The 22,750-nt window shown below is 49.5% G+C and overlaps 1 protein-coding gene across 1 annotated transcript; it reads right to left on the reverse strand.

Moving 5' to 3' along the window:
• Window positions 1-16,180: 16,180 nt before the first annotated feature.
• NR4A2 (nuclear receptor subfamily 4 group A member 2) lies at window positions 16,181-22,231 on the reverse strand. The gene is made up of 8 exons (XM_084289580.1): window positions 21,930-22,231; window positions 21,019-21,141; window positions 19,884-20,749; window positions 19,138-19,267; window positions 18,888-19,051; window positions 18,193-18,395; window positions 17,620-17,798; window positions 16,181-17,513 (listed from the first exon to the last, which is right to left on the reverse strand). The coding sequence occupies exons 3-8, from the start codon at window positions 20,745-20,747 to the stop codon at window positions 17,257-17,259; spliced, it is 1,797 nt and encodes a 598-aa protein (XP_084145706.1). The 5' UTR covers window positions 20,748-20,749; window positions 21,019-21,141; window positions 21,930-22,231; the 3' UTR covers window positions 16,181-17,256.
• Window positions 22,232-22,750: the final 519 nt, after the last annotated feature.

The raw sequence follows: 22,750 nt of genomic DNA on the forward strand, positions 1-22,750 counted from the left end.
TGAGTCCTTAGAGGAGAGCTGAGTGATGAGAAAGTGCCTGCAATAATTTAGAAATAACAAGACTGATGGTTAACTCCTCTGAAATTTTCAGATTTCAAGATCTGCACTAGAGAACTGGCATTTATGTCTTAAACTTAGTGATTTTGTGCTTATAATTTGTTCTCTTAAATTTGTATTTATTAATCTCAGGTATTAATAAATTATTAATACTCCCCTGGAACAGAGCAAAATCAGACTCCAAAACTTCCATTTTAATTTATTCACTACTGGTGCCCATTCCTACTGAAGCTGAAGTCTGCCTGTGTTAAGAATTAAGTATGTACTTCCTAATGTAACCAAGAATGGTACAATAAACCCCAAAAAAAAAAAAAATCATATTACTAGTTACTTTCATATTACTAGTTACATCCCAGCTTTGCTTTCATTGGTTTTCATTACTCATTTCAGGTTGGCCCACAGCTTTGAACTTAATACATTCTGGAAAATAACAAGAGTATCTTGCCAAGTTAAGGGCAATATTTGCAAGCAAATTAGAGACAACCACTCCAGTCATTCATTAAGTGGAATCTTTTGATATTTTTAAAGATGGTACTGCTATATGTCTGATTTTGAGCCCACAGCTACAGCATACACAGGACATATAGATGTGCTCACGTTATCTGTGACAACAGACAGAACAGAAAACACGTTTATGTGCTTGCAGGGTAGATAGTACAAATGCTGACCATAAGGCAGGCTGCTGTATCTGAAAAGTCTGCAGTTAATTTTTGGATATTCTGCGGGTACTGAGGCATTCCACCATTCCTGCAGACATCCTGGCTATGAGCAGAAACACCGTCCTCACCTACCCGCATGTACCTAGAGCCACCCGCCATAGGCTCATTTAGCTGCATCCAGTCCTGGGCTTGGCTTCATTAACACAAACCCTGAACTGCTTCCCCTTAAGATTGATAGTATTAGGATTGAACAAGCCACGCCTTGAGGAGCCTGTGTACACACACACACAGGTCTAAGGAGCCACGTGTGCCCTTTAGTATCCAAAAGGCGCATTCAGCAGACTCGTGCGTGCAGTCAGCAGAATCACTCACTGCTCTCCCAGCACCAGCCCCGGCTGTCAGGATGAAGTATCAGTGGTATCAGGAGGCAACTGCTACCAGTCAGTCAGGTCCAACAAAACAAGGCCAAACTTAATACACTGGGAAACTTTACAACCAGCATAGAATATCTATACCTTAACTCTGGCTGCAGGTTTAAACAAATTGGGCATTGAAATAATAAAAAAAAAAATCATTTTGTAATCTGTGCTTTTCTACTGAGATAAAGGAGATGGGTAGGCCAGAAATTTGCCAGTCCTACCAGGGCTTCATCTTATCTAAGGAATTAATCTTACCTATTCAATAGTTCTAACACTGAAAGTACTGCCTGGGATTCTTGTTTGTATCTGTGCAGAGTGTTTCCTGGCTTCTCAGTTCAAAACCTTAAAGCACTCAGAAGTATAGTTTGTAATTTGTGTTTAATTATTTTTGGCTCACAGATTTTTACAGCAATTGCCCTTAAGAAATCCCAAATTAGAAATCTCAGATTTTTCTCCTTCTGCATAGAAATGTAATTGTTACTGTAGTATTATTTATGAGTAGTGAAAAAAATAATTGATTTCACCTACATCATCAAAAAAGAAAGATTGTTATAATGACTACTGCAATAGATACCGGGTTGGAGAAAAGTGCAGGACTACGAAACATCATTGCATCTGCAGCAATAGCATGGTTTTCATTTACAGAGAGCTTCCTTGGGAATGGAACTGCATGAAATGGGGTTTCACCTGCACAATGCACCTCCAAGGGAAGCTTCCTTGCAGATGGATCTGGATGAGCGGTCTTGGTAGCAGTGTAAAACCAATCGGGCAACAGGTATCAGCAGCACTACTTGTCGGTACCTCCAGTCACTCCCAGCGTTCCCCAGCTGCAAGAAACCTCAGGCTGTGCTGCAGTCACACCCTGAAGTTTCTGCTGTCATGGATGTCATGGGGCAGACAAGCAAAACATTTCACCTCCTGAGTTCGGGACACCTTAACACCATGCCCTCCCCATTGCCATCATAGCCTGCCCCTGAAGCATCCCACTGCAGCTGCTCCCCAGGAGTACAGGGAGCAGAAGGTAAATGGACACAACCTCGCAACTCCCTGAATTTACACCAGGAGCCCTGACTACCCTAGAAATGCAGGGACTACAAAGGTATAAAACAAACCACACTGTGCACACACTCTACCTTGCATCCCTGATGCACATACATGCGTTAGGAAAACAGAAGCAAACTTATTTTAGAAGTTTTTGCTGAGATTTTTGGTTTCATGTTTACCTTATGTGTATACACACACACACACACACATATATGGAGCCTCTAACTGTAGTAATAAATACAATTTAACTTCAAGCTATAAAGTTAATTTTGAGTCAGAGATATAATTAATCATAAATAATCCGTTGGTTTTTCTCCAAAGACAGGACTGAGCTGTTCAAGAGAACCTGCACACAACATTCTAGAGCAGGCATCCAAAATCTAACAAATTTCATCATCATCCATGTCCTTTGTATCTTCACATACCATAATAATTTTGAAAGCTTTTGAAGTCTTCTAATGGTGTCTCTCTTTGTAATGGGATTGGCAAATCAGAATGTTACAAGAGAGACATAATTGCACTGCACTGTATCACCCAAGTAGTAAACGTTCATCCAGTTACTGTCCAGGTAGGGGAATCAGTAAAAGAAAAGAAAAAAATGTTCTTTCTGCCCCTGAAACAAAATAGGCTTCCTTTCCTAGCATGCATACCATATGCTTCTCAGACACATTGCAACAGTGGGTAAACACAAATGACTTCAGGAGAGGCATCAGTTTTTCCCCTATAAATGCTTCGGGAACCGTGGCTTCCAATGTTTTGGGGTCCTCAGGGCACACTTCATATATTTGTTTTTAAAGCTCATTATGGACCCTAGGGAGGAAAACTTAGATCAAATAAAGTTTGACAGGTAAAGGGCATTCTGAAGACTCCATAAGCATACCTGCTACAGGGGGAATGTGTTCACAATGTAGAAAACCCTTTCTATGCCATGCAGAAAGATGTCTCCCTTGCAAATGTTTTTTCAAGCATTCCTTACTACCTATCAGGAAAAATATCATTTCACTTACTTTAAGTATAAGCACCACCTTACTCCTTTTGTGCTGTCTTCCTCATTGTCACCTTGTTACTGTGCAGACCAGCTGCAGAAACTGCAGACTAAGGAAAACAAACAAATAAACAACAAACAGTATCACAAATATCTTCCTCATATTTGAAACAATGCACTGAAAGATAAATCCTTTTGTATAGCAATCAAGGTACTTCATAGTAGCTCCAGGAAAGTCTAGAAGCATTTTAAAAAGTCTTTCTGCTTGTTCATCAATCCAGCCAAGATGAAAAGTTTACATTGTCTTGAATGGTGAGCATTTTTATGCACGTAACTTCAGAACATCTCATGGGGAGGATTTCCTCCAAGAAACTACTTTATCTCTAGTACATGTATGTCCAGATGCAAGTACCTAGAGTCTTTACTCACTTTCAAGAAAAAAAAAAAAGAGGTCTATGTCAACATGTTTTATATATATATATATATTCGTAATTAACAATTCTCAACAAAAGACTTTGTTATTCTTTTCAAGACAATATCTGTTAGACTAACAAGGGATCCTGCAGTAATAGCTACAGTAATGAAAACATGCTGTAAAGCAGTTAATGTTCTGAACATTATTTTTTCAGATACATGAGATTATAAAGTACATAAACCTACTGCTGTAATAATTTCTGTTTCTACAATGCCATCTAAAAATCTCAGAACTTTCCACTCAATATTTGCAGTATTCGTGCATATGTTCCATTTTTTTCATGTATTCGATGACAACTGTTCTTTAACAGCAGAAGTCAGACTTTTACTGAGATATTACAGAGGACATATATTACAGGAAAAGCTGTTGAAAGCAGTACTGAAAATAATTCAGAGGTCAAATTTATGTTATATATTAGTTTTATGTAACCAAACTCTGCTCAGCTGAAGTAAGCCAAGAAAATCTAACGCGGGGAAGACAGCCACAGGCACTCAGCCTCCACAGGCACCGCCACACACCTCGGCGTCAGGGGAGCTTCCCTCAGCCACGAGAGGCCTGGAGTAATGGTTTTATGCCATGTTTTACACCAGTTCACATAAGTAATAGAAGGCAAGATGTTAACCCACCCCAAACAAGTGTCCCTTCCCCAGGCCTTCTCCCAGCCCTGCCTTGCTGGCAGCTGTGCCCAGCTGGCAGGCCGAGGAGCTGCAGCCAGATGCTCATCACACACCAAGAACTCATGGGGCACTACTCACATACCTCACCTCGTACCGAAAGAAACTGAAAAAGGGTGGCTAGATATATAGGGTGCTGAAGGTAGAGCAGTTGCATCCCACATGTTAATTGGGCTGATTCTTCTAAACAGCTATGTGAAAAAAAAAAAAAAAAAATGAAACGAACGAACAAATGAAAGAAAGAATTTGGTGATTATTAGAAAGAAAGAATTATTGGTGATAACCAAGATAAATTCAATATTACCACCCACCAAATAAGCTTACTATTCAAGCTTCAGCAGTTCTTACATTCATGATCTCCAGCTTAGAAGAAACAAGACAAATACCAGGTGTTCTTTCCCAAGACATTTTCTCAGGAGAAAAAAATAATAATTAAAAAAAAAAAAAAAAGCATTTTACTCTCTTAGTTAAAGTTACACTGGCTTTACACAACCAGAACCAGTGTAGTTACAAGGTATCACTGCAAGTATACCAGAAAACATCTGATTTCAGTAACACTTTATAAAGAAGGCACTCAAAGCGAAAACATTCCATTTTCCCAGTTTACAAATATTTAGAACAGGAGTTATCTAAACAGACAGTTCTCCTGTTAGTTCACTATCATGAGCCATGTGGTCCTAGTGAGGTTAATGTAAGCTACGATGTGTTTAATTCACTGAAACCCAAAGTTCAAATACTGCTACGTCTGCTTCAAGAAGTTAACAAAATTTCAAGTTTCTCAGCCATTGCTGATTTGTATTTGCTTAGCTTTATCGACAGTTGTTATTGACAGCTACGTAGCCTTACTGTAAATAACTATCTAAATATGAGAGGGACCTAGCTGGGGAGTGGAGAATGAAGCAGGTCAGCACTTCTGGTCAGCATGTCCCCAGGCTGGCTCTGGCTTTGGCAAGGTGTTACTCTTGCATTGAACTGAAAATATCAAGATGAAATCATTAAATCCAGTTTGCTTAGGTTGGTTCTCTGTGTTGTTTTTTTGTTGTTGTTTGGTTTTTTGTTTGTTTGGTTTTGGTTTGTTTTTTTGTTTTGTTTTGTTTTAAATGAGCCTTCCTTAATATTCTGAATTCACTCATGCCCATATCAAGAGGTATTCACAGGTCATCTCAAAACTGAAGCCAAACCAGCTGGCTTTCATAAAGACTTGCTGCTGATGCTTATGTTGACAAGCATTTTTTCCTGCTCCAGCTTTCTTTTCCCTACAAAGTTGATATTTTGCATGGCTTTAACTTAGGAATTGTAAAGGATTTTTAGAGATATTTGACTGATTTTTTTCCACGTTGCTGTCTGTTAGGAATATATAATTTTTCCTTCAGAAAGTCTGCACATCTACAGGCGATAAAGGGAAATGCCAAATGGTAAACTTAAATACAGATATACTCTCCCAAAACCTGAAATTAAGCTATTGTTATTACACCGTTCAAGGAATCGAATGACTACTAACCACAATTTAGCTAAGATCAAGTGTAAAATCTGTTTAATAATATCCGATACATCCTCTATCTAGGAGATTATATCCCGCATTTGCAGGGCATTGACTCAATAATCTAATAGGTCTTTTCCATCTCTGACTTCTATTAGCCTATGAATTATAACAAAAGGACCATTAGGCAAACCATAATTGTGGAAACAGCCTTTGACACATGAGACTAACTACTGCTGTGGTACAGGGGGGAAAAAAAATAAAATTAAAACATGGACAGACAATTGAAAGTAAAGCTTTCCCTTTATCCAAGTGTTAACTCGCTTGATTAAAATCCTGAAAAAAAGCTCAGTGAGTCACAGAGAAAACACTTTTTCTCCCCATCCTGCTGGGTAAAATGCCTTGCTTCCGCAGCACAGCAAATGCTACTTCGTCACTGAAGGAGGAACTGGGACAAGGGGGTTACGCGGGACATTTTCCTGAACAACTATGTCTGTCCAACCAAACTTGCCCTAGTCGAAACCAATACTGGCAGCCTGCCTTTGTTCTGTTGAGGAAAGTCACATGTCTCAGCTTTCAATGAGATTTATCTGAGAGAAAACAAGAAAAAAGGAGAAAGAAAGAAAGAAAAAAGAAAAAAAAAAAAGTGCATAGCATAATGCCAAGTTTCGTTATCTGTGAAGGATTTTGAAAATGCAGGCATCCCCTAGCAGCAACGTCTATCACACATTCCCGTAAGGAAGGTCATCAGCTTTGCAAATATCTTAGAGAAAGAGTAGCAGATGAAGTCACATTTTAATACATTAACAGGGAGCATAAACTTTACAATAGCCCAGCAGTGTAGATACATGCAAAGAAAATCGAAAAATAAATAAATAAATAAAATAAAATAAAAAATAAGATTTTAGCTCCCTTCTGCTGGGGCTCGTTTAGATTTCTGAATTTAACCTGCTCGCTGTGTTAGCAGTGGCCAGCATTGCTTTCCCTGGATGTTGCAGGAGCTGCCAAAATCAACGCAAGACAGAAGGGCTGCCTACACGGAAACATTATTTCTCCTGAGCATCTGCCCTCTCCTGACAGCATGTACAATACCAGGCATTCCACCTCAGCCACTGCCAGCACGTCCTCCTGCAGGGACACACGGCACAGGCGGTACCAGTAAGGCTGACCGAAGACCCGGGATTCGCTCCGTGTTTGGGAACCGCTGAATTAATTGCAGCAGAGCTATTCACTGAGCATGAAGGCAAACAGAAGTCTGAGTTTCTGTATGAAGGCCTTGATGCTACGCTTTTGACAGGTGTGTGGAGGTTTAACATCACAGAAAAGGGAAAGAACACACCGTTAATTTAAGTCGCCGTGGCTCCATGCTTTCGTAGCCCACAACAGCAGGTGGGTGGCCCCTCCACTCAGAAAAAGGGCTAGAGGAGCACATCGGCACTTGGCATTACAAAGCTCCGCTGGCACTCAAAGTCAATCATCATCAGTACACTTATGACAAAAATCACAGCTTTCAGTTTTCCATAAAATTATAAGTTTAATTAATAAGTACTTTTAGCATGAACAACTGTTCCTTTTTTTTCTATTACCTTCTAAGATGAATGTTTCTGCAAAACACGTTCATTAAAGACAGTTCTACAGTATCATCTGTTTATGCTGTCGCTATTTGCAAATACTGCAAAGAAAAAGCACTGGCCAATATCTTACCTTTATAGATTCTACTGCTTACAAAAGCAAGATGTCTAGCTGTAGGAACTGCAAACGGGAGCCAAGCCCATGCATTCATTTGTTGTACAGGCTTCCTCACACAGCTGTGCCACTGCACCATGGAGCAGACTTGCAACACATCTGCTCATCCAGTCCCAGCCCTCTGCTGTGCAGGAGCTGCCAATTGTGCCTCGCTGTGCCAAACCATGTGGCAGAGAGTTTTTATTATTATTTATGAAACAGAGGGATATCCAGTAGGGATTAGGAGGACTCTCAAGATCACTTCTGTTTGTGACTCGAGCAGGATTTGAAAACAGGTCTTTTCAAATGGCAGTGAGTAAAATTATACAGTTCTACAACAACATACTTATAGCTATATTAACACTTTCATTTAAAAATCAGTTTTCCAAGGGCTTTATGAGTTGGCAGCAAATATTCTCCATGAGCTCATAGCAGCCTCACCTGAATTATTTTTCTCATTAAAATCGGATCCTATGAAACATCCAAGCAAAGAGTCTGTTGACTGAACAGAATCCATTAAAAAAAAAAAAAAATCATACAGGAAAAACCCACTTGGGTTAAACAGGAAAGTTTCACCAGCCCATGGTTATGGCAGGCTTGTTTTCCTCACCTTCTGTGTTTTATAGCCACTGGCTTCAGCAAACACAACCACAAACAGCACAGGAAACAATCCCGCAATAGCAGGAGCTTGACAGAGTATGAGTTTAACAGAAATGTTAATATTGACTCTACCTCAAATACAACACCCACGTTTAAATGGGTTACTTCGTGTTTCATTCTGCAGCTCTGCTGGACTTCCACTCCATCGTATCAGGATTCATCACACTCCGAAAGAGAGGAATGGAGTCGGCTGGTCCATCCCGCCTTTCCACCTCAAATCACACTTCCAATTTTAATTTTGCCTGTGCATCCCATGACAAATTCATTGAAGTGTTACATTTCCTTCCAGCTCTGATTTAACATTTTCTTTACAGTTGCTTCCTTCTCACCAGTAGCTGTGTTCTGTGTGATTTCCATATTAAATGGCAAAGTATGAGTTAATCCATCAAGGGAAAACAAAGTCATGCTGACCCTGGCCCCAGTTCCCAGTCCCTGCTTGTCACAGGGGAAACCCTCCCAACTTCTGCAGGGCCCTATATGTGCTGATCATCTCTAACCATCTTGATTTCTTGAAAAACATTCCGTCTAGAAGCATGATGCTTTTGCTGTTTATCTTCCAAAGCACCTTGCTCAAACCCAGGGAGCTCGATGCCAGGCACGGCAGCAGCTCACCCCGGACACTCAACCCAAGCTCTGTGCCGAGCAGCCAGCCCCAGCACCCTGGTATCAGCCCTTCAGCTGGCCCTCAGCCATGCCAGGCTGCTGCTGGCTCCCCAGCTTTAATGAATCTTTCAGGAAAGATTTTGTGAGGCACGGCATTAAATGATCAAATGTATTGCTGTCTTCTGCTTTTTCATGCGCTGCCTTTGTAATTCAGACCACAACAATGATTGGATTTGATAGCATAGTTGCTCTTACACTAAAACCTTACTGTTCTTTTAACATTTCATGTCTGTCTGAAAAAGGAGCACTGCTGCATTAAACCTAGCTAAATATTTGCTTAACTTTCAAGGGAATCGTGAATGTAAAAATAAAAACACCCACAAGGTTTCTTTTTGAAATTGTGCTCAAGTGCGGTAACATCTGCAGGCGTTCTCGGGGACTGTACATCCCCTGCTCACCGCTGAGAATGAACCTGGCCAAAGTTCCCACAACAGGTATTTCTCACGTTCCAGAAGTAATGGTTTCCATCCTCGCTTACTGAAGCTGAGGCTTTCTTTCCTATGATTCTAACAAAGGAATAGATAGCAGATGATCACGGTTTATTTTAGCTAACAACAACCTTGTCCTGTTGTCTCTGATACCAAATAACTATGTCATTGTTCCACATTTGTTCTGCAATTCTGCTAAAGTACAACTCTGAAACAAATGTAATGTGGAAAATGTGTATTTCTGAGTCACAGCCATATTGCTCACTTTCAAGGGATTATGGAAGTAATGTGAACACATGAAAATGATTTGGTTTTGTTAGAAAATAAAGAACTAAAATTTTTACTTCAAGTTCTAAAAGTTCCATTAGAAATTACCACAAAAAAAAAAAAAAAAAAGATTTTTAGAAAGGTTTTTCATTAGTATGTGGCTTGAAATTAATTTGTAATACACGTAACTGTTTTATTATCTGTGCTTATGCCCTCAGTCACATAGTAGATTATTCTCACCATAAACCTCATAGGTTTCTGTTCTTTGGGAGCCTCTACTATTTACTACACATGCACATTATGGGATGATGTTACTCTGACTAATAAATCCTTAGCTTTAGAAGTCTATCAGTGCTAGTATATTCATCTGCCCAAGGTCTGCACAATCAGACTCCTGTTGTAAAGCAAAGTTTGCAGGAGGATACAGAGGTCTTATCACAGCACTCGAGAATCTCATCCATGCTCGCCAGAAGCACCATACAGGGAAATATCCAATTTTACTTTAAAAAAAAGAGAAGGGTTACTATAGTATCTAGTCATTTGTCTTCACAAAATGCTTAATTGTAGATGCAGGGAAATATTGTTTTGAAAATGATAGTCCTGAACCTTCACTAAATGCCTCCAGTTACCAAACCAAACAGAAAACAGCGCTTACAGGAGCAGCGAGTTCTGCTTCAGCGGACTCAGCAGATTCCCACTTTTACACTTCTCCTCTTGCTATTTCTTACAGCAGTAAAGTTGTCAAAACTACAGATCCTAGCCTACAAAACCCGTTCCGAAACACAATTACCCAGCAAGTTAATTACTGCTACTGCTGCTTACAGGGAGGATTTTTAAAACTGGTTGCAGGTAACAAATAAAACAGAGTTCATGAGGACACTTCCCGAGTCCGTGGCGATCCCTTAATGCCAGCAGACTGGCTCACGCAGCTGGCAGGCAGGCAGTGCTCCTCCCCGCAGACGGCGGGTGCACTCAGGACCCCCGACCCCAGGCCACCGAAGCCGGGCACGTCAGCGCGGTGATGCATCCCACCGCGGGGAGCGCGGCCGGGTGGCACGCGGAGCTCCCACTCCCGGCAGCCCCGTGAAGCAAAGCAGCCCTGACACCACTGCCGGGGAAAGCAGCTCACCTGCCCTTCCACCTGGGGGGACGGAGCTGTGACGGCGGCTGACGAGAAGTAAGTGGAGATAAAAACAGGAGAAATATCTGGGACGAAAAAATGTCAGACCTTACAAACTCGGGGGCAGTCTTAAGGAGAATAACATTTAGAAGTAATCCTAAAGAATTAGCCATGTCAGTGTTAAGGAAGAGTGATCGCTCCGTTAAGGTACCGAATTACCTGCAGAACTTCCTGACAGGCCTCTCACAGTGACAGGCGCTGGCATCTGCCCACAACGAGCCTGGTGTGCTGCTTCTGTGCAGCAAAGGAACAAAGATTGCACTTTTTGTTTCAAAATGCTAGCACTTAGAGCGTTAGCACATCTCGGTGGCACGCGGGCACAAGCACCAGCAGTGCACAGGCACAACCCCTGCACACCGCAGCACACCGCAGCCGTGGTTGGGCCGAACTTGGGGGCTCATCTGCTGGCCCCAGGCCTGACCACTGTGACCACTGCCACTTCCACCACCCGGAGGGTTCACCCCACTTCGCTTGCCAAATGTCCCGGCTCTTCTCTGCCTTCCAACTTCATGCTGAGGATCACCGGGCTGAAACTAGGGCACTGCTGGTGATCTGAAAGGTGGGCCCTGCGTATTTCAGCAGCTGTCCCAGTCCTCCCACCACAACCCGAGCCCATCCCAGGCTCAAGGTGACTTTCCCTCCCCGGAGTCGGGACATTTCCAGAGGGGCTCACGGCAGCACTCGCTCTGCCCCCAGCGCGGCTTCTCCTCGGTGGCCTTTTGAGCTCTGCTGCAGAGCTTGTCGCTTCTCTTTAGTTCTTCCTGAAGAAGCTTGAGGGTTTCTTGTTGTAAGGTATGTACCTTAACCATTTAATAAGGACGGGCAATCAACATAGGCCTAATGTTTTTCCTTGCCATACACTACAGCATGCATCTGCGATATCTCACCTTTGGGCCAAATACAAGCGTGTTACCAAATCCAAATCAAGAAGTGGGTATCTGTTTTGGTAAGTAAACACAGGCACCTTCTCAGCATTCAAGGATCACAGGTCTCAACTGTTTTTACACGTTTTGTTGGAGGATGGGAACATACAGATGAACTTTTTGCCATTTATTTTACAGCTGGATTACAGCTGCATTTTATTGTCTGTAATTCTGACTGGGTTATCAAAGTATGCCATGTAATTCACACGTGACATTAAAATGATAGAATAATTAAAATTTCAGATTGATGTCTCTGTAAAAAACTAAGTTGGCTAAGAAAAATTAGCTAAGTAATATTATTTATTATTTATTAACATGAACAAGCCCATATGCCTTTAATAAGATATGCAGCAAGCATTAAACACTATCTGAGCCAGTGCAGTAGAATGGATTCGTTCTATTAAAGCCATTACTTCCATCACCAGATCTGAAGCACTGCGATTTAGAGCATTAACCCAGCATACACATCAACAGCCACTGCCTACAGAAAAACAACTGCAATAACCACAACTGCTGCGAGGCAGAGGAACCAGGCTTCAGTCCCACCGAGGAAATTTACATTAGAAAGCTGTGTGTATCCACACAAAAGTTGTTCAGGTATCATTTCTATTAAATAGAAACATATATCTATATTAAACTCTATCTGCATCCCGACAACCACTTAATTGTTAACGAGGAGTAAAATGGTGTGTAACCACAACACCTGCCTGTCACTGTGAAAGTTCTCCTGCCACAGAGAAGGTCCTCTCAAATTTACCAACGAGACTGGCTTTCGTGCAGAATACTGTGTACAGATGCAGGTAAAAACTAAAAATAATCTAAGTATGAGGCCTACTCAACAAACGAATTGTGTACATTTATCCAAAATTTTCTGTAGCATCAGTCATTCAGTAGTTTGGCACACTCTCCATCTTGCAGAAAACATTGCATTGGAAAGTCAGGCAATCACAAGTCCTCAATTTCCAGATATATAATCACCTTGCTGAATTAAGTGCCGCTGTCTTGCTAGTACTGTAATAAGCCTAATATATTTATATTGCATCTACATTAAGTCCTAGTTATGCAGAAATCCCTTGCCTTCAGATTTTTACAAATCTGTATGCCAGACGTGCCTCTTTTGAAAGAGAACACAAATCACCTGTTTTGTCAAAATGAGCTCTTCTGGTTATAGTAGCATCACATTAAAATGCAATAATCCCATTATTTACCCAGACACATACTTTGAAATCAAAAACCAAAGCTTAAGTTTCTTTGCAGACGTAGCCTTCTGCCTCCCACCCACCAACCCACACCCCAGTGATGTGGCAGAGGCTACTATTTACTGCAAAAATTGGGGAGGGGGGAAGACGGGAGGAAATCAGAAAAACAGAGAAAGAGCACACCATATATAAAATGTCAAATATGTCAAAACATTCATGAATACCAACATCTCCCTCCGCACCATAGCCAGCTATAAAGGTTACTTAGGGCTAACGTTTCAGCAAGTGCAGATTATGCAGCAGTGGGTTTACTAATACATAAAAAATCACCTACAGGTGCGTCGGATGTGCTTTTATGTATGCAGCCAGAACAGGGATTTCTACCACTATAGAAAAGTCAGAAGGCTAAAATCACATAAAACGCGCATTTTCTAGCTTTGACTACCCTAGACATAAATTCCTGCTGGCTGTTCTCTATGCATGTGACATATGCAATGAGGATAATTAGGTAAAGGGCTAAGAAAGCAAGTGTTGCTGATTGCATTCCAAAACTAATAAAGCTCTGCGAGGGTGTCATGCCTACAGTAATTCATCTTTCCAATACTACGTTCAGAAAAGGCAGTTTCAGAATATGTCGCGACACTTTCTTGTCCCTAAGTCACCAATTGTGAATTCCATCAGAATAACTGCAGACGAGTACAGTTTTATGGAACGTGAAGCATAACACATGCGAGGCATACATTATACTATCCAGGCCCTCAGATAAATGAAGCTTAAATTAAATGTCAGAAGATGAATACAGTGTACTGTATTAGCAAACACCTGACCTGAATTCACCCCCAGTTTGTTTGTCAAGTTTGTAAACTCTAACATGTTTTGGAAAATTATACTTTAGCCCAGTCCTCTCACCTTTCCAGATCAGACACAGAAAGGTGTCCAGCACTGGAGAAGGGAAGAACAATGAGACACTCCGCAACGTAACTGAGCGGGCTCCACTGGAAACAGAAATAGGTCTTTTGGATAAATAAAGCGAGCAGGCTCCACTCATATGCATTGGTGCACTGAAGGAGTAGCTCCTAGAAGTCAGTGCAATTGTACGAGCAGCAAAGTTAGGTTCAAACCAACCCAGCGGCCTGACAACAAACTAGAAGAAAGGAAATGCTGAGGGAACAAAGCAAGACGGTTTTGTCTGCCTTCCCACGCAAGCCATGCAGAAAAGGCAGTAACAAATTTAATGATCAGCACGGAGAGAAAATAATTAATACAGTTACTAATCTGGAACACTCCGCATCTAAAAGTGAAATCTTTTACTAACAAATCCTACCGACACTGCCATTTCAGAATTCCTCCTTCAGCTCCATACCCTGTGCTGAACTTCGCTCCCCTCGCCAAGCTGTTCCCCCGCTGTCCCCAAATCCTTCCCGGGAGGGCAGCGCAGCCCCCGCCGCCCTTCCCGGCCCGGGGGCGCCCAGCCCCGAGCAGCCCCTGCCCGTGGCCGTGCCCCCATCGCGGAGCCCGTTCCGCCCGGCCGCTGCCCGGCATCGGGACCGCTGCTGCCCCTGCCCCGGTGCGTGGGGCTAAGTGGCTTAGGAAAGTTACTGCAGAACCCCCTGGGAAAGTATTTAGCGAAAGCCTGAAGACCAATTTCGAACAGGTGAAACCTTCGCTGAGGTGTTAAAGCCTCCGCGGCCCCGGCCCCTGCAGCCGGCCGGGCAGCGCCCCGCCGCCTCCGCCCCGACGGGACCCCCGCACCGGCAGCAGCCTGCCACGGGACTGGGATTCCTGCCCGTGGTTACCACGAACCCATTGCCCCTCGCCTAACCGAGCCGTAACATCCCTTCCCCGACAAACCCCACGGGTCCGTTTCATCGGTCACGCCAGCACCAAACAACGCCGACGGTCCCGGCGCAGCACGGCTCGGCCCGGCACAGCACGGCACAGATCGGGTCGGGGCAGGGCACACCCGGGGCTGCCCGGGGCCGGGACGGGCTGGGGGCAACATCCCCGCACGGCGGGGGGCTGCGGGGCTCCGGGAGCGGGCTGCCAGCGGCGGGGAGGCAGCGGGGCAGGGCTGGGGCCGGCCGGGGGCACGGTGCCCACCTTGGTGGCCCCGGGCACGGCGGGGGGAGCCGCGAGCAGCCCCGCGGCTGACTCCGGGAGCCCCCAGCTCCCCGCCGCTCCCGGGGCCGCTCCCCCGGCTGGGGCCGGTACCTGCGGGCGCTCTCCCCGGGCCGCCTCTGCCCGCTCCCGGAGCCCCGACGGCGCGGCCGCCTCTGCCCCGGGGCCGCCCGTCCCCGCCGGGCAGAGGCTCGGGGGCTGCTCGGGGCCGGGAGCCGCCGCTCCCCGACGTGCAGAGCGGGGCGGCCGCGGGGCCCCCGCCAGCGGCCGTGGCTCGACGGGGGCCCGGACCTGCCCCCTCCCGCTGCTCCTGCGGGGCCGGCACCGCGGCGGGCGGCTGCGGGGCGCATCTCGGAGGAGAGGTTTAGAAAAGGCTGCGGGGTGCGGCCCCGCGGGCACCTCTCGTTTCCCTGACGCAAGAGGCAGAAGTTTCCAAAATTCCCAGGCGGGCCCCCGGGGGTTTCATTTCCGCCTCCCCCCGGGGCCCGCCGCCCCCGGCCCCGCCGCCCCCCCCCCCCGCTCCGCGCCCCTCCGCAGCCCGCAGCGCCCCGGGGCCGACACCGCGGGGGCCGGGACGCGGCCGCCGCCCGCCCCCGGCGGTCCCCGAACCGCTCGGAAAGTTTCTAAGCACGAGCTGACCGCAGAGGATCCCTGCAAAGCCGGCTGCGAGAGGAGCTGCCCTCCGCCCCGAGCAGCTTCCCCACAGCCCGAGGCCGCCCCCCCGGCCCCGCGGAGCCGCCCGAGCAGAGGCGGGCGGGGAGCCCGAGGGGCCCCGTGCAGCACGGGCAGCCCTCGGCTCCTGCAGCGCAGGGACCTGCCGCGATAAAAATCCGCGAAAGGACCGACCTTTGAGTCTCAGGCGGTCCTCTCCGTCCTCCCGCAGCCGGCGAGCTCTGCCGCACGCGTTACTGAAATGAAACCGCCCCATCCATTCTCCTTTGCAGTTTAATACTACATTGTCAGAGTCTACTCTCCTTTATTTGCAATGGATGCTGGTGTTGGCGCTTCTCACTTAGACAGAAAGAAGACGAAATTCTATTCGTTTACATGTTTTATTGTTGTAAACATTAAAATTGTCTTTCTCAAAGAAAGAGTTATCAGGAAAAAAAAAATCAGCGTTTCTAACTGTCATACACCATAGAAAAAAAGGCAGTGACTTGTATAATGTGCCATACTGGGAATATACAAAGAAAAATACTACAGAATATGGCAATATTAAAAATATTACTCGAACATAAAATAATATATTAACCGACAATTTTAGACATAAAAAAAAAAATAAATTCAAAGTGCTCAGTAATTTCCAGGGAGTTATGTATATTATAAGCACTCTGGAAACAGTCAAAAGCTGCTGCATGCAAGATTTGTTTAGCTTTAGACAACAAAATAATCAAGATATAAACTTCTTTTTTAATCAACATCAACAGTACATACAACACTTACAAACAAGGAATGTCGGACGGTGTTTACAAACACTATGTGTCCCTTTGTCGAGGATTTCGGGTTTTGTAATACTTGTGCCCACCTATTTTACAATTGAGAAAATGTTTGAAGCTTAGATAACTACCAGTCTTTATAAAAGCTAACAGACTACATAGTGTCTGAAATACTATTTATAGAATATAGACATTACTGAAATAGCAAGTGCCTATAACATTGTCACCCTAGAATCATCATGCCTTCCTTGTACGGAGTCATTTACTTTTCTTTCTCTTTATTCTCCTTTTATTTTATTTTATTTTTTTTTTGCAAATGCTTTTAGATTTTCTCTGTAATTCTTTAGAATTGTTTCCCGTATTTATTCATAAATAGGCACAGAATAATTTTTAAAAAGCCAAACTGCATCTGATAAATTTACAAGCCTTTGCCTTCTTTAATGACATGCCACCCACAGAACATTTAGGTTTTGTATATATTACAGCTTTCTTTTACAGCAGAAAACTTTAGTCTTTAGGAGGGTGAGACTTGTGGGTCACCTTAATACTTTGTCACCGTTACGAGTCTTAGCTGCGCACCTGGCGTTGCCAGATAGGGTCATCTTTTTAATCAGAAGTCCTTAATAATAAATTCATTTATAAGCTGATAATAAAAAGTTTATACCATGGTATTTGTGTAGTCCATGATCTGCATCCATGATGCCCCAGAGCCAAAATGCCCCTTCACGTTCTGCCTGCAGGAAGTTAGCAACACTTTTTGGGATGGGAATCTGGCACCCAAAGGTGCTGCCTTGTGCCCAGATGAATTCCCCTTCAGACAGGTGAAGTTTCTTTTAAGTTCAGTGTAAGTGCATGGGAAGAGTCTTAAAAAGGTAAAGTGTCCAGAAAAAGTTTGTCGATTATTGCTGGTGGTGGCACCAAATCTTCCAGTTTCAGGTAGAAAATGCGCTGCAGCCCCTGCGTGCAAAGCGTGCGAAGTTCAGGGAGCTTCCCCAAGAGTTTGGACAAATAATTGGGGCGATTCAACCCCCCGTTATTAAAAGTCACATGGTCTTTGAGACAATTTACAATCTTGTTTTGAAGTTCTTCCACCCTCTTGGGTTCTTTAAGCCCATGCCTCTCTGCAAAAGACAAGGATGCAGGACATTACAGGTCTGACACTGCGGGGAAGGCAGGAGGGGAGAGGAGCTGCCTGGTGGCGCTGAGCGAAAAAGAGAGGGCACTGACCTGTCACCATAGCCAGGGCAGCGATGCAAGAGAACGCGGATATGTCGATGTTCATGTTTTGCAAGTTGGAGGAAAATTCAACAATGGAATCAATCCATTCCCCAAAGCCCCGGACGCACTGCAACCGGTGCAGGACCACCCCGTTGCAGAAGATAAGCTTGCCCTCCACGGGATTTGACCTGGAAGGAATATGACAACCCCAAAATGAACAGATGAATGAGTAAAAGAAACAAATAGATAGAAAAAGAAAGGAAAGAAAAACATAAAGGCAAAGAGAAGAGAAAAAAGAGAAAGCAAAAGAAGGGTGGAAAGGGAGAGATAAGAGAGGAAGTGTAAGAGAGAAAGGGAAAAAAAGAAAGAAAAAAGAAATGGACACGTTTAAAAAAAATGAAAAGAAAGAAAAGGGAAGATGGGGGAGAAAAGCTAAACAACTAATTACTTGAGGAGCAATAAATGAAGGATTTAGGAGGCACCTAATTACCGAGGAGTTAATAAAACGCAGATCAGTGGACCTTGAAAGGATCTGATTTCATAATCGCCCAGAAGTTCCCCCCTCGGATTTTGGCCGCTTACCTGTAAGCCAGCCGCAGCACGAACAGCTCCAGGAAGGCGGATTCAAAGAGCAGGTCTTGGTCTGTTTTGGGAAGGTCGGTGAAGCCGGGAATTTTTTCTGCCCATCCTCGGATGATCTCCATGGAGCCGGTCAAGAGATCATAGAACTGCTGGATGTGCTGAGTGTCATCTCCGCTCATCTGGTAGTCAGGGTTAGCCTGGAACTGGAAATTCATTTTAAAAAGCACTTAATGAGGTTCTCCAAAGTATATAACCCGTGAAATTGCTAACCCCATTTCTAGTAGGGGAGCCGGGTTTTTATAACAATTAAACCTCTCTCTGACCAGTAAGGAAATTAGATGTTCCAGGGCAATTAATTCAATTAGGAACGGTGCTACGAGGTCGCTGCTTTAAATATGCAAATCGCCGTTTCCGTGCAGGCTGCAGCCAGGGCCGCCCCGCGCGGGGAGACGGCCGCGTCTCTGCGCAAAGCGAGCGGCAAGCCAGGGGCGGCGGCGGGGGCCGCGGGGAGCGGCGGCGGGGCCGGCCCGGCACGGCTCGGCCCGGCTCGGCTCGGATGGACCCGGCACGGCTCGGCCCGGCCCGGCTCCCGCCCGGCGCCCCGCGCACCCCGGCGGGCAGAGGCGCTGCCGGGCGGGGGCCGCTCCCCGGGCGGGCGCAGCGAGAGGTGGCTCCGCGAGCTCGGTCCAGCTTACCCTGGAATAGTCCAGGCTGGTCATAGCCGGGTTGGAGTCGACATGGGCTCTCACCAGCGCACTGATCAGACTCACCGGGGGAGAGGGGGGAGAGGGCTCCTGGGGGCTCTTCGGTTTGGATGGCAAGCGACCCCTCCGGCCTTTTAGGCTGTCTGTGCGAACCACTGCAAGAGAAGCGGTGCTCAGCCCCCCGCCGGGCTCGGCACGGCCCGGCACGGCCCGGCCCGGCAAGAGGGTCGCCGAGACTCACCCTCCTTGACCATGCCGACGGCGAGGCACTTCTGGAAGCGGCAGTACTGGCAGCGGTTCCGGCGGCGCTTGTCCACCGGGCAGTTCTTGTTGGCCAGGCACACGTACTTGGCGTTCTTCTGCACCGTGCGCTGCGGGACGGACCGGGGGGACGGGGGGGACGGGACGGGACGGGACGGGACGGGGACGGCGGCGTCAGCCTCGAGGGCCGCAGGTGCCGCCGCCCCGCCGGGCTGCCCGGCCCCGCTCCCGGCCCCACCGCTGCTTTTTTCCCTATTCCTTTATTTCCTTCTCCTTTTTTTTTTTTTTCTCCTTTTTTTTTTTTTTTTTTTTTTTTCCAGGGCATTTAACGGGAGAAAATTGCTAGCGTTAACATCTGAGCTAACCCCGCAGCTCCTAGCAGTGTTTTATATGCCAAGAGAAGGGAAGGAGACGCTCAGTAAATACAAATCCGTGGGCATTCATATTATTTACATTCCTTGGAGACCTCCTCTATTTAAAATGATAAGATTATTCAATCAGGATGGCGAAATAAAGAGATCACTTAATTTGACCACAGGGAATTCTGTTCCACTCGGTTAGCTCACACACGGCTCCCTGTCCTGGCCAATCTCACTCCGGCGGGCAGCAAAGCAACCCGCACCCTCAGCTCCCCGCGCCCCCAGGCTCCCCGCACCCCCGGTCCCCCGCACCCCCGGCCCCTGCCACCCCCCACCCTTAGCCCCCCGGTCCCCTGGCGCAGCTCACCTTGAAGAAGCCCTTGCAGCCCTCGCAGGTGCGCACGCCGTAGTGCTGGCAGGCGGCGTTGTCCCCACAGACGGCGCAGAGCCCCTCGTTGGACGGGGAGCCCCGCGAGGGCGGCGAGGGCACCTGGCTGTCCAGCAGCTGGGGAGCGTGGCCCAGCTGCAGCCCGGGGAAGGCCATGGAGGGCTGCTTGCGGATGGGGTTGGGCACGGCGAAGGCCTGCCCGTCCACGCCGTGGTGCGCCCCGGCCGGCTCGGGGTTCATGGGCACGTGCAGGGGCCCGTCGAAGCGCATCTGGCAGCTGGAGACGGGCGTGCCGGGGGGCGACTGCTTGAAGGAGAAGAGCGAGAGGCGGGAGACGGGCGTCTTCCGCTGCTCGATCATGTGCGTGGTGGCCACGTAGTTGGGGTGGAAGTTGTGCAGGGAGCCGGGGTCGTCCCACATGGGGCCGTGCTGCACCTGGAAGCCGGGCGTGGAGGGGGTCGGGGGCGACGAGGGCTTGTAGTACACGGAGCCCGAGTGGGACATCATCTCCTCGGACTGGGGGGGCAGGTGGCCGTGCTGCTGGTAGCTGTGCATCTGAATGTCTTCCACCTTAATGGAGGACTGCTGTCCGGACAGGGGCATTTGGTACAAGCAAGGTGGCTTCACGTCGTAGCTTGTGTTGTAGTTGTCCATAAAGGTACTGAAGCTGGGGAGAGAAGTGGTGGCAGTGATTTCAGTGTTGGTGAGGTCCATGCTAAACTTGACAAACTCTGGAGTTAAGAAATCGGAGCTGTATTCTCCTGAAGAGTGGTAACTGTAGCTCTGGGAGGCTGGGCTGGCTCCTTGCGGCGAAGACCCATACTGAGCCTGAACACAGGGCATGGCTGGAAACGAAACAGGGCAACACAGGCTCAGCCCGGACCACTGCGCGCCTCGTGCCCGCGCCGCGGGCCGCCCGCCGCCCCCGCCCCGCGGAGCGCGCAGCCCGCCCGGCCGGGGGGAGCCGCGGGTGCCGGCGGCCCCGCTGCGCGCCCCCGGCCCGCCCCGACGGCGCGGACCCCGGAACCCCCCCCTCCCCGGTCCCCCCGGTCCCGCTCGGCCGCGGGGCTCCCGCGGAGCGCGGCGGGCAGTGCCGGGCAGGGCGCTCACCAACCTTCAGCCGAGGGAGAGGCGTTTCCGAGGGAACTAAAGGCGGACAGCGTCGGAGTCCGGCGGGGAGCGAAGTTTCCGCGATTTTAGCAAACGGAGGCGGACTCCAGCCTGCCCGGTGCGCTCGCTGCAACACACACACGGGGCGCGCGGGTCAGGGCTGCGGGGGGCGGGCGGCGCTCGGCACCGAGCTCCGACGGCACGGCCCCGGCAGGAGCCCCCAGCCCCGCACAGCGCCGGGAACGGGCTCGGGCAGCGGCGGCCGCAGCCGGGGCTTCCTCGGGGCCCCGCCGAGACTTTCCCAGCGGGAGGAAAACTTTCCGGAGGCGGGCCGCCCGGCCGCTCTGCCGCTCCTGCCCTCCCGTTCTCCGGCGGAGAGCAGCCGCTGCGGTACCGCGAGGGGCAGCCCCGCGGGGCGGGCGCGGAGCGGGGCCCGCGGCACCTTCCCGTGCCACCGCGGCGTCCCGGCGAGGCTCGCAGCCGCCGCCCGGGGAGGGCACGGCTGACAGCAAGCGCGGATTAATTCAAACCAGACGGGAGCCGCAGCCAGGCAGCCCGGGCTCTCCGCGTCACGCCGCCGGGACAGACGGGGGGACGCGCTCCCGGGGGCGGCCCGGCCCGGCCCCAGCGGGATCGGGGCTCTGCCGGGACACCGCGGAGCCCCCCCGGGCCGGCCCCGGCCGGGCGGGCGCCGGCCCCCGCGGCACGGTGCTCCCACGGGCGCTCCGCGGGCGGGACACGCGTGCGGGGCGCGGAGCCGCCGCCACCCCCGCGCCTCCCCCGGCCGCCCCCGACGGCGGCGGCTCCGCTCCGCGCCCCGTGCGCGGAATCCCCGCGGGCAGCGCCCGGGCGCGCGGGGCCCGTGCCGGCGGCGGGCGCGGGGCCGTGCGCGGGGCTGAGCGCCGCGGGACTCACCGGAGAGCGGAGACCTGCGCGGGCATCCAAGTGCCGGGCGGCGGTGGGCGCGGGGCGGGCGGCGCGGCGGGGCACGGCACGGCTCGGCACGGCTCGGCACGGCCGGGCACGGCGGGACTCGGCGCGGGGCAGCGGCGGCAGCGTCGCGCCGTGCGAGCGAGGCGGTCGGAGTGGCCCTTCCCCGCAATGTGCCTTTGTTTATGTGCGCTCCGCATCGCGAGCCAACATGCACCTAAAGTCCCCGAGCGTCAGCGCGCGTCAGCGCCGCCCGCCCAATCAGCCCGCCGCGGGGCCGGCCTCCCCGCTCCGTTGGCCAGCGCTCGCTTTGGTAAATTTCCGACGTGACATCACCGCCCGCCGCCGCTTAAGGTGGGCACGGCCGCTCGCGGCGCCCCGCGGGCCGCCCCCCGACGGCACGGGCTGCCCGCCCGCCGGGCGGCGCTCCCGAGGGCCGGGGGGGGGGGAGAGGGCGGCGCCCCCCGACGGTGCCACCCGCGGCGCTCCGGGTCCCGCCCGCCCGCTCCGCCGCCTCCCCCCGACGGCCGCCGGCGGGGCCGGGCGCTGCGCGGGGCGCGCAGAGGGGGGCGCGGCCGTCGGGAGGCTCCGGGAGCGCGGCGCGGGGGGCGCCCGTCGGGGGCGGGAGGCGGGCGGGGCCCCCGGTGCGCCCCGTCGGGCCCGCGGCACCTTAAGCGGGGGCGGGGCCGGGGGCGGGGCTGTGGGCGGGGCTCATTTGCATGCGCGCGGCGGCGTCACCCGCCCGCGGCCGGGGGAAAAAGTGAGCGCGGGGCGGGGCGGGGCGGGGCGGCGCGTGACGCAGGGGG

This window comes from Netta rufina (genome assembly GCF_964035555.1).
Source record: "Netta rufina genome assembly, chromosome: 6".
NCBI lineage: Eukaryota > Metazoa > Chordata > Aves > Anseriformes > Anatidae > Netta > Netta rufina.

Excerpts from the sequence above, each read along its gene's own strand:
- NR4A2 (XM_084289580.1), bottom strand. The coding sequence starts at position 20,747 with ATGCCCTGTGTTCAGGCTCAGTATGGGTCTTCGCCGCAAGGAGCCAGC. Across the intron at positions 18,396-18,887 it reads CCAGCCTGGACTATTCCAGG|TTCCAGGCTAACCCTGACTA; the intron begins GTAAGCTGGACC and ends ATGAATTTCCAG. Across the intron at positions 17,514-17,619 it reads TGCCCTGGCTATGGTGACAG|AGAGGCATGGGCTTAAAGAA; the intron begins GTCAGTGCCCTC and ends TGTCTTTTGCAG.